Raw genomic sequence first — 13929 nt, 5'->3', positions numbered from 1 at the left:
CATTGAGAAAATGCCCCCCTAAGATCCAGCTGTAAGGTATTTTCTTAATTAGCGATGGGGGAGGGCCCATCCCCTTGTGGGTGGTGCTATCCCTGGGCTGGTGGTCCTGGGTTCTGTAAGAAAGCAGTCTGAGCAAATGATGGGAAGCAAGCCAGTCAGCAGCCCTCCATGGCCTCTGCGTCAGCTCCTGCCTCCAGGTTCCTCCCCTGTTTGAGTTTCTGTCCTGACTTCCTTTGATGATGAACAGCAATACAGAAGTGGGAGCCAAATAAACTTTTTCCTCCCCCAATTTGTTTTTAGGTTATGGTGTTTCATCACAGCAACAGAAACACCTGTAAAAAAAAATTACTTACTTCCAACAGACAAAAGCACAGAATATACACTTCCATACCAAAAGGAAGGAACATGGGCATAATCAGAACCAAAGGAAGACCAAAACCCAGCAGGGCAAACACCAAATTCTGTAGCTCCATGTCCAGCAGCAGGAGCTTAGTTATCAAAGAGTTTAAATAGCTCTGCCACTTCAGCTTTGTTGCCCACCACTTACACCTATCTCTTGAGCTGGTTATACTCCTATATAGTTCTGTTTGGTATACATCACACAGATCTGGCATTTCCAACATCTTGGGATTTCCACTGTAGCCCAGGCTTTACCTTCACAGCTTCATGCAATGGCATCTTACAGCTCCTTGCAGGGATTCCATTCCCTGCCATATGTTGCCTGGCTTTAGTGGCTCTCTGAAACCACAGAGGAAGAATCCATGACCCTCTCATTCTTGCATCTTTCATGACTCAAAAGCAAGTGCTACGTGGAGGGCACTGCCAAGTTTGGATGACAACTTGGGAAGAACTCTTGCTCCCCTGGATTGTATTTATAGGAGTTTTATATTGTTTCTAGAGGTGGGAAACTCCTTAGGCCTTTTCCTTTCCCAAGTTGGAAGGTTGGATGGGTGGGTCTTTCCCTGGGAGCACCCTTCCTATGCAGAATAGGAGGTTTTTCTTTAGTGACAATAATCTCCTCAACAATTACAACCTTTTCCTCGGCACATGACCCAGTTAGAACATAGTGCTCTTTTCCTCTGAAGTCTGCACATTTTATATTTCCTTCTTCCCCACTTGCTGCCTTCTCATTGTAGACTTTCATAAGACTAATAAATAATAACCACACTAAAGACTCAATCTGATGCTGTCCCAAAACTTCTTCCACCAAAGAAACTGGTCCATTACTTTTCATTTAACTTCATGCAAGTTCTTAGGTCACAGGCAGAAGGCTAAAGTATCAGGTGAACGGCCTTCAGCCCTGTTGCTAGTAAATCCTTGCTCCCCTCTGAGACCTCCAGTCCAGGCCTCCATAATCCATTTTACTCTCAGCGCTATGGTCTTCCAGGCTTCTGCAAGGATGAACCGTTAAGCTCTGCTTATAGTTTTCTAGTCCAAAGTTCCAAAAATTTCCACATTCTTCCAAAAAAAGAAAAAAGAAAAGAAAAAACAAACAAACAAAACACAGGGTCAAGTTCTTGACAGCAAAAAACCCATGTCTGCATTAGTTACATTTTTGTTGCCGTAATAAGATACCACAGCCAAAGGCAACTTAAGATAGATACTTTGGCTTCTGCTTCCAGATGACTAGAGATCCATAATGGCGAGGAAGGCATTCCTGCAGGAGGAGCGGGAAGCTGAGAGACTACATCTCCATCTTACCCACAGGAAGCAGAGAGTAAGCTGGAGGTAGGGAGGGGCTATAAACTCTTAAATCCAGCCCCAAGTGACATGCTTCCTCCAGCAAGGTTGCACCATCTAAACCTCCCCCAAACAGCGCCACCAACTGGAGACTAAGTACTCAAGTATATGAGCCCATGGGGGATGCTTCTTGTTCAAATTACAATACTCACTCATAGGAAAAGAAAAAAAAATAGTGAAATAATGATCAAAGTTCAATCAGTTCATGAACCTAGAGCAGTCTATCTGGAGTTTTCCTCACCACCCACACTACCTCTTTGTGCTTGCCCAGCCCCACATGTTCAAGGTTGGTGTTTAAGCTTACAGATGGATATACATGAGTCTCTTTCAAGTATAGAATTAGGTGTGCACTAGTGTGTTCTCTACGGACTGTTAGAGCAGAGCTAAGATCTTCTAGGAATAGACACAGGGCTGGACATCTTTGCCTATCATCACCACAATGATATGTTGCTAGAGTTTTCCTGCCTTGCCCACAGTCAGGACAAATCTTTGTCACCCGCCAGTCCCACAGCCGCTCAGACCCAACCAAGTAAACACAGAGACTTATATTGCTTACAAACTGTATGGCTGTGGCAGGCTTCTTGCTAACTGTTCTTATAGCTTAAATTAATCCATTTCCATAAATCTATACCTTGCCATGTGGCTGGTGGCTTACCGGCGTCTTCACATGCTGCTGGTCATGGCGGAGGCTGCAGGGTCTCTCTGCCTCAGCCTTCTGCTTCCCAGAATTCTCCTCTCTCCTTGTCCCACCTACTTCCTGCCTGGCCACTGGCCAACCAGTGTTTTATTTATTGACCAATCAGAGCAATACAGACATACAGACCGTCCCACAGCACTTCCCCCTTTCTTTTTTTAAAAAACGAAGGTTTTAACTTTTACACATCTCCAAAGCCAGCTTGGTATATTTGGGAATTTGGGCGTAGCTTCTCGTAACTACTTCCTGCTGGAGGGGGGCGCTGTATCTTATGGGGACACAAAGAAAATTTTAGGATCATGGAGTAGTCCGTGACTTGAAACGATTCTGTATGTTGCATCATCTGGGCCATGGTGTCATCGGAGACCTTTCAGGTGGTCTTGGCTGGTCAAACCTGATGTTTCTTAATCTGGAACAAATCCATAGCCTCTGGCTTTCTGTGGAAACAAAAGCAGAGCCTCCTTTCCAAATCAACATATCCTTACATCCAAATTTTGAAGTTAAGGTACCTTTAAAATACACATTTTGGCATAACTCAACAGCTTTTGCAATCAAATGTTTCTCTTCAGTTACGAATATCAAAGAGAACATAATCCAGATTCTCTGTGTGGTAGCCATCTTTATGTGGCTTATTTTTTATGTTACCTTGAGCCTATTGCTTTAAACTGCAGCCTTCTAAGCCTGAAACAGCGCTGTGGCTGCTGGCTCCTCCCACTTCAGCTTCCCAACATGGCGGTGGTACGTTTTCCGCCAGCTCTGGGAGCCATCGTGGGTCTGTGCTTTTATCCAAGCAGCGTGTAGCCCAGAAACCTCTTTTGGTTTTGTACTAGTAAAGGCTAAATCCACCACGCAGCTTAATGTGCCACTTGCAGAGGCCTCATTCCCGCCATACTGCAGATCAAGCACACAGGCCAGGAACCCACCAGTAGCTCAAACCGGCAGCTGCCGCTCATTTGAGAGAGACAATTAGGAAGCTGTTTTTTAGCTCCATTTTAGAATCTTTTGTCAGGTTTTAGGTAGAAACTTTTGCCAACACGTTGGGCGCCATTTGTTGCTAGAGTTTTCCTGCCTTGCCCACAGTCAGGACAAATCTTTGTCACCCGCCAGTCCCACAGCCGCTCAGACCCAACCAAGTAAACACAGAGACTTATATTGCTTACAAACTGTATGGCTGTGGCAGGCTTCTTGCTAACTGTTCTTATAGCTTAAATTAATCCATTTCCATAAATCTATACCTTGCCATGTGGCTGGTGGCTTACCGGCGTCTTCACATGCTGCTGGTCATGGCGGAGGCTGCAGGGTCTCTCTGCCTCAGCCTTCTGCTTCCCAGAATTCTCCTCTCTCCTTGTCCCACCTACTTCCTGCCTGGCCACTGGCCAACCAGTGTTTTATTTATTGACCAATCAGAGCAATACAGACATACAGACCGTCCCACAGCAATGATAGAATACATTTCTATTACAGTTACCACTGTACAATGAAGTTGTCACATAGTAACAGTTAACTAGCTTGCATTCCCAACGCTCCTCAAGTTCTCTGGTGCTGGGTCCTCCATGCACATATAACAAGAGAATAAATGAATGCAGAAAGGTATGTCAAAATAACTTTCACTAGCATGGCAAGAGTGCTGATTTACCACAAAGACTCACAATCTGAGGTGGATCTAAAAACCACATGGGGGAAGGGAAAGACTGACTCTTACCAGTTTCTATTGCAGCCTCACAACAGCATGCTCTGTTGCATATCCTCCCCTAAATTAATTAATGTAATTAAAAGTTTTTAAAGAAATATCACCAAACTAGAGTGGAATTTTACTTCAGGTTCTTCTCCCGACGATCACCCTGGGAACCAGAGAGGTTTCCGCACCAGTTTCCTTCTATTTCCATCCCTTTCTCTTCCTTAAACCAGGAAGGAAAGAAGGAAGCCAGGAAGCCGGGAAGGCAAGATGACTGATTGGGGAAATCTGATTACTTGGGCATAACTTGACTCCCATTAAATGTTGGCACAGATTCTACAGTACTGAATGCTGCTACCAGAGATCCACGAGAAAAATTTCAGACCAGGTGACTCAGTACTGAGGCTCTGGAGCAATGCTCCCCGACAGTCAGTCCTCAGTCATCTGCAGTCACTGCCTTACTTGCCATACTCGTAGCAGCAGCTAGAAGCATCAACCTACACAGCGCCAGGATGCCCTGCCCTTGAGACAGAGTCACATGTAACCCAGGCTGGCCCTCAAAACTAATTATTCCATCAAGGACAATCTTAAATTTCTGATTCTTTGGCCCCCACCTACAAAGTGCTGGGATTACATGCTTGCACCATCATGCCTGGATGTAAGCTTTGCAGTGCTGAGGACTGAATGAGAGCTTTGTGCACACTAGGCAAGCATATGTCAATTGACCGATATCCCCAGCCCAACTTTGGTTTTAAATAGATGTTCCAATATCTGTGCAAATTTGGGTGACTGTCTCAGTATTCCTGATAGGACTCTCATTCACCCCTCTGGCCTCTAGTACCACTGATATCAGCAGCCATGTTCACCTTTAAATTTGCCGTGGTTTAGACAGCACAGTATGTGGTCATGCTTTGTGAGTCCACTGACCTTTATAGCATGCTCCCTGTTTTGGTTCAGAATCATAGAGACATACCCAAGCCCATCTGTTCTTTTCCTCTTTCCCATTCCTCCTGATAAACATCTTTGGTGTGCTCACACACCATGACTCTTGTCTTGCTCCAAAGAGCTTACTTCTGCCTCTTAGCTTGCTTGTGTTCTCTCTGTCTGAAAAATTCTTTCCTCACCCCCACTTGCATGCAATGAGCATTATTTCCATGTCTGTGAAACAGCCTTTGTCTACATCCAGCCACATGGATGTAACTTCACATGAACTTTGCCTTGATAAAACAGGGTAAGGTGGGAAAGGTCTGTCTTCACAGATGTGTTCCTTCGTCCCCAAGAACTCTGCTGTAATTTGTTTAGGAGCTAGTGGTGGTACCTGGCTACAGTAATGCCTACAATTCTTCATTCTTCAAAGATGGCACATGAATGGAAGCATAAATCTAATGTGTAATCTACATGTGCATGCTTTCTCACAAAAAATATGTATTCACTTCCAAGGAAGTTGCAAGTAGAGCATCTTCCTTGTCTGAACTCTTGGAAGCAGGTACCCATCACCATTTTCCAGCATCCTTGAAAGAGAGCTGTCTACATCATGCCCAAACATATCTTTTGAGTCCACTTCTCAGGTACCTAAGTACCCCAATGGGACTCTGTGCTACAATAGTTCTTAGACTTAGGTTTGTGTACCACCTGCACCAGAGTATGTAATATGCCTCTTAAAATCACTTGTTTACAAGTCCAACTCCAGACACAGCTGAGTCAGCACTTGGACCAAGGAGGGAGACAGTAAAAATGCTCACAAGTGCCCCAGGGGGCACGTCATGCCCACTGGAGGGTCATGACCACTGCTAGAGACACAGGGTCTAGATCTAGAGTACTGCTCCATCTTCCTGATGGATGGAAAAATCACTTTCCTTTTATTTAAAGCAGCTCTTGAAGTAACAGGAGGTCTTTCTCTACACACTCCCTCTTTAATACTCAATTGTAATCATGCTACTGAAGTTTTCTTTATCAAAAAGTTTTAGATTCTAAACCAACTTGGTCACTCTCCTCTGGACCTTTCATTGCTTTTCAATGTCTCTCCCAAAACATGGCATTCAAGATGGCCATACATCACAATCTGAACTGGGTGGAGGGCTAGAAGGTACTGAATGCCTTCACCATATACTGCCAGTTACGTGCCGACTATTCATTTACATCCCTACCAAAGGATCATGTGACAAGCCATCTCAGCCTAAACCAGCCATCAGGAAGGCTCATCACTTGATAAGCCTCTGCTAATTAATAGGGCCCATGAGGCTGACTCGTCCCTAAGAGCTGTTTTCACTTGAGTGGCTTTGCTTAAATGTCCCATATATAGATTGGCAATGTATTTCCTTTTGTGTATTGCCCATTCCCGTTCTGTTTGACTTTAATTCACTTTGGCAGTCCTATGCCAAATGCATCCTGCCTGTGCACTGCATCAAATTCTCACACAGCATTTCCCCACTTCACAGGGGAAGACACTCTACTTAGCAGTGAGAACCTTGCCATGAGGAAACACAGGGGCATTTTCTACTTCCTTATTTATTTGTGACTTGGTTTAAACAATATCTTTTTGGAAGACAGCTCCTCATCTTGCAGACGTATTTTAAATGGGGTTGAAAGAGCTAAGTCCCTGGGGTAAAATCAAAGCTGAAGGTGAAAGGACACAGCATTCTCACAGCTCTACCCTGGATCTCCTGCTAACATTCTCCTTATTCTATTTGGGTTTCTCCTGGCCTAAAGGCCAAACAAGGATGGATAGAAATGCTCACTGTGGACACAGAGTAGGAGGAGTGTGGAGCTGGGTGTGATGGCACACCTGTAACTGCAACACTAGGACAGTTGAGGCAGGAGGATCTCGGCACCGCTACACAATCAGTTCAAGGTCAGCCTGCCCTACCTAGTGGCATGCCAGGGAAAGGAGGTGCCTGTATTAATTCATGTATTTGTCAGGAGAAGTAACAAGCAGCTGTCCCAAAATGACTGCCCATAAAATGACGAAGGGGAGCAATTTGGAGAGAGGCAGGACTAGGTAATGAGCCAGTCCACCTGTTGACAGCAGCATCCACATAGCACACATGCAAGGCAAACTAAGCTGGCCTTCATTTCTTCCATTTCATACTTACTATCTGATATCCCAAAACCAATGTTTATACAATTATCTAAGACCTTAATGTTAATTCATTATTTATAGCATTTTAGTCCAAACAGCTGAGCTTCTTACAGATTTGGTTAATTTAATCAAACTCCACGCAATTATACTTTAATTAAAACTACATATGCATAAAGTTGAAATGCTGGTATTTAAATCAATTGAATTCACAACAAGATTAGAAGAAATGCAAACGATTAATTACAGATCCAAATTAGAAACAAAATTAAAGACAATTTTAATCCTTTTTCTGTCTAGAAGGTAGCCATGACCCAAAGGTCATGAATCTTCAGTGTCACACAGTGGGTGGAAACACAGAGACTCACTGACTTCAGATGCTCAGACTGTTCATCTAGGACATTCTAGGACCTTTTGCTGTTCCCTATATCCATTAAACAAACTGGACTCTCACCCAAAACAACAACAGTTTTTCTAAACACTTATCTACCAATGAGGGGATCGAAACTGCTATGGTGATGGAAAGGTCTTGATGTTGAGACTTGGTCATTTTAGCACTCTGACCTCAGGTTAGGTTTAGGTGACCTCAGGTTCTTTACTCCGTTATAAGCTCTGACAGAAGTCCAGTGTCTCCCTTGTTACAGAACACATTCATGAATTATTTGACTGCCCGACATTTTGCTCAAACCATTTTCATACATTATTAAAAATAATAAAAAAACCTGTAAAGCTCTCTAAGTTATGACATCATTTTCTTAAATGGGAAGGGAGCCTTCTCTTCTTTGTTCTTCACTATTCTAAGTTTTCTGCCACTCTATTTTTAGGCTGATTTTTTAAATGTAGGCAAAAATTAAGCCTGCTTTGTCAGCATTAAACTTTCAGTCTCTCCATGGCTTATTGTATGGTCACTGATCCTTCTTCATGATTTAGTTTCTTTTTTCAGCATTGGGAATCAAACCTAGGACCTTATGCATGCTCAGCAAGTATTCTACTACTGAGCTACATCTTCCACCCATAATTTTTGGGGATAGCGTCTTATTAAATTCAGTGTTTAGTTGTAAGTATTACCTTGGCACAATCTAGAACTGAGAAGAGAGTACATCAATAAGGGATTGCCTACATCAGGCTACCTGGTGAGCTTGTCTATGGGGGTTGTCTTAATTACCTTAATTGAGGCAGGAAGATCTATCCCACTGTGGGTGACACCATCCCCTAAGCAGGCGATCCCAGACAGTATAAATGTAGAAAGGAGGCTAAGCACAAGTAAGTATGCATGTGTTCACTCTCTCTCTACTCTCGATTGTGGATGTGACTAGACATTTCAAGTTCCTGCCTTGACTCCCCTGCAATGGTAGACTGTGACCTGGAATTATAAACTTAATAAACCTCTCCCCCTAAAGCATGCTCTGTCATAGTAACAGAAAAACGAGACTATTTAACTATGTAACCCAGACTGTTCTCAAATGTGTCAACCTACACCTTCCACATTTGTGTTGTGATTTTAGGTATGTGCTCCCATGCCTAGCTCCTGAAGAGAAGTTTAAACCCTTGAATAGATTGTTCTAAATAAGGGCACACAGTGATTTTTAATAAGCAAAAGCCACTCCGACTCACCCAGCTGTTGATTTATCAAATCCTTCCTGGAACTGTGTTCTCAAGATCTCAGTGTGGAAATAGGCTAACCTCATCCACATCCCACAGAGCTGTTTCCACCCTCACCACCAGCATCCCACCCTATAGCGACTGCCCTGCAGGTAGATTACCCCCTTCCTCTCGACAAAGCCTCCTGCCCCTCCACAGCCTACCGTAAGTGACATTCCCTCATCTACATTCACCCTCTCTCTGACTCTCAATGAAAATAACACCCCCATAGTCACTATAATGGTCAGCATCACATGACATTAATGTGTAGCCTCCCCAGTGAAACCTTAAAGTTATCAAAACTGACAGCCTGGAGCCATGTGAACTTGGTACACAATCTGTAAACCTTAAAAGCAAGTGGGAAGCTCTATGTCATGAGGATAGAGCCATTCCAAGCCCATCCTGGGAAATTTGGGCACAACTTTCCTCTCATCCCCACCATTCACAGACATATAGGCTGTTTCCTGAAAAGACTAAATGGGCATTGTGGGACATACTCACTGCAAATCGGACTTGGCAGTTCTCCTCCCCCAGGTAGCAGAGGTCGCCCGAGACGTTGGTCTCCAGCCATAGGTGTTCCCCATTCACGGCATTCTCCTGTAAGGAAAAGACCCACCCACTTCAGTTTTCTCTTCAGCATCAAGGGAGGAATTATGCAAGACAATTAGTGATTCCCAGGAGTTTAAACACTCTTCATAGGATCTTCAAAGACACTGCTGGAGTTGATCCTATGGAAATTCTGGAAAGGGAAAATGGTGTGGAAACTTTGATCGATAACCAAGATCAATATAAAGTCTATGAAGGACTTATCCATGGGTGTGTCACCTTGAAACATTCTCAACCAATGAGGAAAAGACAACACTGAGTGGTTCCACATGACGTCTTGTGTATCCGGACCCCAGATGTGATGACCCAGGAGACCAAACTTAGATAAAAATTTGCCTCTACTTAGTGAATTAGCTGAGAAGAAGGGTGAGAGTATTAAAATACTTTAGGTGAGAATGGCTGACAATGCATCTACACTCGGCTTGCTTCTCTGGGACTCAAAGCACAAATGCATTTCTACTAATCTAACCACGTTGCTAATTTGGCAAGGCTTCCCACTCAATTCTAAATTTTACAAACTAAATAATTTGTCTGCTTCCTAAGAATACACACTATATTTTGGTGGCAAGCAGAGCTGCTGTGATGAATGCTACAATGAGTAACAACCCTGTTCTATCCATAAACGTGCAGTATACAATGGAGAGGAGGACAGCCATCTGGCCTTTAAATATGGCAAATAGAATTCTATGATCTTTCTTCTGATACACCACTTTAAAGGTGTACGAATTTATGTACTGATTGTATATTCTGCTTATTTGCTTAAAGGATAAAATACTGGAGAAAACACTGTGTTACATTAACTATAAAGGAACATAAGACTAAGCCTGCAGTTTATAGGAAAAGTCCTGTTGTTTTTATCTTATTCCATGTCAGAAAGACAAGGACTAGCAGCTATCCTTTGATGGAGGATGCTGTGGGCTGAACTATGCCCCTGTCCTCAATTCATATATTAAAATCTAAATCACAGTGTGATGGCATTAGAACAGGCCTTTAGAAAGTAATCGGGTCATGAAAGTAGAGCCTTCACCATGGAATCAATGCCCCTATAGGAAGTAACTCAATAAAGTTCTCCCTTTCTATACATGCATGCAACAAGGAAAAGCCACCTGAGTTCACAGCAAGAGAACAACTACCTGCCAGACAAGAAGAGAGCTCTCACCAGGAACTCCAGGTGCCATCACCTTGCCCTTGTACCTGCTTGGCTTGGAAATGATGAGAAATCAATGTCTGTGGCTTAAGCCACCCAGTCTGTGACATTTTGTGGTAACATCCTGATCAGACAACAGAGGACAGCTTCAATAAAGAGCTTTTCAGGCTAACCAAGCCATTTAAAGTCCATCATGCATTTGAGCCATGCTTAGGATAACTCGTCCCAGAAGCATCCACACAACAGCCTTCTCAATGCCAAGGCTTAGTAGAGAGAATCAGAAATATAGACCAAATGTTTCTAGCTGGAAGCAGGGAAGAGAGCACCAATTGTCATGCTATTTTTTTTTAAAACACTGGATACATTTCTTCAGATTCAAATATAATACACTTTCCTTTCAGGGTGAATGATCTCAAATGATTTCAAGCAAGAGAATCCATTGACCTCGGATCCAGATCAGCAGTTCTCAACCTTTCTAATGCTGCGACCCTTTAATATAGTTCCTCATGTTGCAGTGATCCCCAACCATAAAATTATTTTCATTGCTACTTCACAACTGTAATTTTGCTACTGTTAAGAGTAAAAAGTAAATATCTGTGTTTTCCAATGGTCTTAGGTGACCCCTGTGAAAAGGTCATTTGACCCCCAAAGGGGTTGCGACCCACAGATTGAGAACCACTGCTCTAGATGCTTCAAGATCCAAGGAAAGTGAGGAAGTCTCAAAACAGCAGAAGTAAGATGTGAACACAGGGGAAAAGTGATCAGGTATACAGATGACAAAGGCCTCGAGTGCCTTTTTTTTTCCTTCTCCCCAGTAATATTCTCCTTTGGTGAACAATGTTCAATTTGTACATAAATAGTCATGGGAAAACCGACCTCTCCTCACCTTTTGGAACACTATCAGAAGGAAGGAAGACTAGACATAGGGCTGGAACCTAAAAATCTTACAAACTGATGACATCATTAGAGAATAAAATACAAAGGTTTCTTTACAAGGTAGCCAGAAGAAATTGTGCTCACCATCTAAACCACTACAGAGGGGTTACCTACCATCCAACTTGAACTTCTAACCAATTATACAAAAGCCATCCCTTTTCACTTTATCATTGGACTCACTCAGCAAACATTTGTTCTTCAGTGCTGGCACAAGTCCTAGGGATGCTGTGATATCTCACAGTGGTAAACTGACTAGCAAAGTTGGAAACTAAACATGACAGAAAAACAAGAAATCCTAAGGGGAGGACTTCAGAGGAAATCTTGCCAATATTTTAAGGGGTCCAATAGAAAACTGTTACAGTGGAGCAAATGCCAAGAACCTTTGACAGTCACAAGCTAGGTGTGCCAACAGTGAAGTCCTGAGAGGGCAGGTAAGGCAGGCAGGGGCGGGTTAAGAACCTGGGAGTCAGACTGTTGCAAGCACCACATACCTGACTTATGGGCCAATAGCTCCTAGGCCTCAGACTCCTTTGTTAAATGGTATACCATTTGCAAGCTTTCAGAGGCCTGCAGGTCAACCTTGCCTCAGAGTCATCCACAGAAGACCACTACTTTTAGTTAGCCACAGTTTTTGATGGGAACTTGATTTAAAAGAGATGGACCTTTGGAAGGTAAAAGCAGGTGGCTTTACTGCATCCTGTCACTATCTAATGGGTTGGTTCTCAGTTTGAGCTATGTACTCAATAACCTGGTAAATTTTTAAAATATGTATGATTCCAGAGAGTCTGTGTCAGTGAATCTCAGTGAAACTTGTGTATAGTAATTGTTCAAGGTTCCAAGGTGGTTCCAATGTGCTTTGGAGTCTATGACCCAATAGACCACACCCTCCTCTTCAAGTGTTTTAGATAATAGATTTTAGAACATGTCTATGAGCCAAAGTACTATATTGCATTCTTCTCTGTTTTGTACAATCACTAGCAAAGATAAGTGTAAGAAAGACATGTCATGAAGCATCTCCATCAATTTTAAGAAAAGACACAAAGCTATAAGCATATACCCATAGACCTGGAGTTCACCATGAAAAGCCAGGAAGTGATAGGGAAGGAAAGCAACATGTACAGACATCTAAAGAAAACACAGAGTAAAGCATTCATTCCCTAAATTACTATGCTTACTTTGAGAAGTAGTTCCTGAAGAAATAGTTCTAATGGAAGGAAAAGGTAAGTATACACCTGACTAGGTTGATCTAAAATTCCTTAATGGGAGAAAAATGGTCACAAGAAGTACAACACTACAAAATGTTGTAAAATCAAGGAGTACAAATGTAGAGTCTAGTCATATAGAGAACTTCATAACATAGAGTCACAGAAATAAAAAATAAATTCAGAACTGACTTGCATCATGGTCATAGATACACAGAAAAATCAGAGTTGAAAATAACATGAAGTACATCGATAGTTGAATTCTTGACACACATCTGTTTCCATTCTTCTCCCCCAGGGAAAGCTCAACAGAGAATTCTTATATTTTGTCACTTCCTTTGCACACCATTATAATTTCTTGAGCCCATTCCAGGTGTTCTTCTTTCACATGACAATACTATTTTCCATATCACCAGTGATGTCACATGGCTGAAGCCAATGGCCAATGATCAAGCTCCACACTCATCAGCAGCTTCAACACTGATGATCGCTGTCTTCATCCAGAGTTACTTTCTTCTCCTCCACTGTTTACTTTTCCTAGCCTCTGCTGTTGGATCTTCTTTATGCTCATATTTTTAACACTAAAATGTTCTGCAGCTCAACACTCCAATCTTTACATTTTCCATCTACATTCAGTCCTTAGATTACTGCGCTGAGTTTTCTTGGCTTTAGCACTCATTGAGTAGTTGTTTCCTTCCAAATTATTTATTCAGGATGACTCTCTTCTTTGAGCTTTACTCATAAACAATTGCCAACAGCATCTCTCCAGAAGACCTAATAAGCATCTTAAATCCTTACATTTGCAAGAACCGAATTTCCTCCACTGATAGGTTCTTCCTTGTCTTCTCTCTGGATTTTCAGTAAATGGCATTACCATTCTCCATACTTAGGCTAAAACTCTGGAGTCCTTCTAAAGCTCTCTCTTATTTACAACTAATCTCATTTCATCGTGATTTTAAAATGCATCTGAGGTCACCACTTCTACTGTTACCACCAGCTCTGGCTCAGAATATCTCAACAGCCAACCACAAGTGATATCCCTACTTTTGTCTCCACCCTTCATGGTCTACTTTTCAAACTGCAACATCGGCAGTAGTTGAGGTGAAAGCCTGAGACTTTCTCCTGCCCTATTATTACCTGTGGCAGCCTAGGGAACCCTATTTGGAGACCTTTACTGAGGTAAAGCGGAGGTTTGCTGCAGTAAAGAATTTT

The 13929-nt window shown here is 42.6% G+C and overlaps 1 protein-coding gene across 5 annotated transcripts in view; it reads right to left on the bottom strand.

Annotated features, from left to right (window-relative positions):
• Dgki (diacylglycerol kinase iota) overlaps positions 1 to 13929 on the bottom strand; it is a 452147-nt gene that overhangs the window by 278939 nt on the left and 159279 nt on the right. For all 5 annotated transcript variants that reach the window (XM_015989976.3, XM_015989977.3, XM_076566517.1 and 2 more), the window contains exon 3: positions 9328 to 9423. In XM_015989976.3, the coding sequence (XP_015845462.1) occupies positions 9328 to 9423 (96 nt within the window). The remainder of the gene's footprint in view (positions 1 to 9327; positions 9424 to 13929) is intronic.

The sequence above is a fragment of the Peromyscus maniculatus genome, chromosome 3 (genome assembly GCF_049852395.1).
Source record: "Peromyscus maniculatus bairdii isolate BWxNUB_F1_BW_parent chromosome 3, HU_Pman_BW_mat_3.1, whole genome shotgun sequence".
Taxonomy (NCBI): Eukaryota; Metazoa; Chordata; class Mammalia; order Rodentia; family Cricetidae; genus Peromyscus; species Peromyscus maniculatus.
Note: the sequence above shows the minus strand (reverse complement) of the source record. Positions and strands in the feature narration are given on the sequence as shown.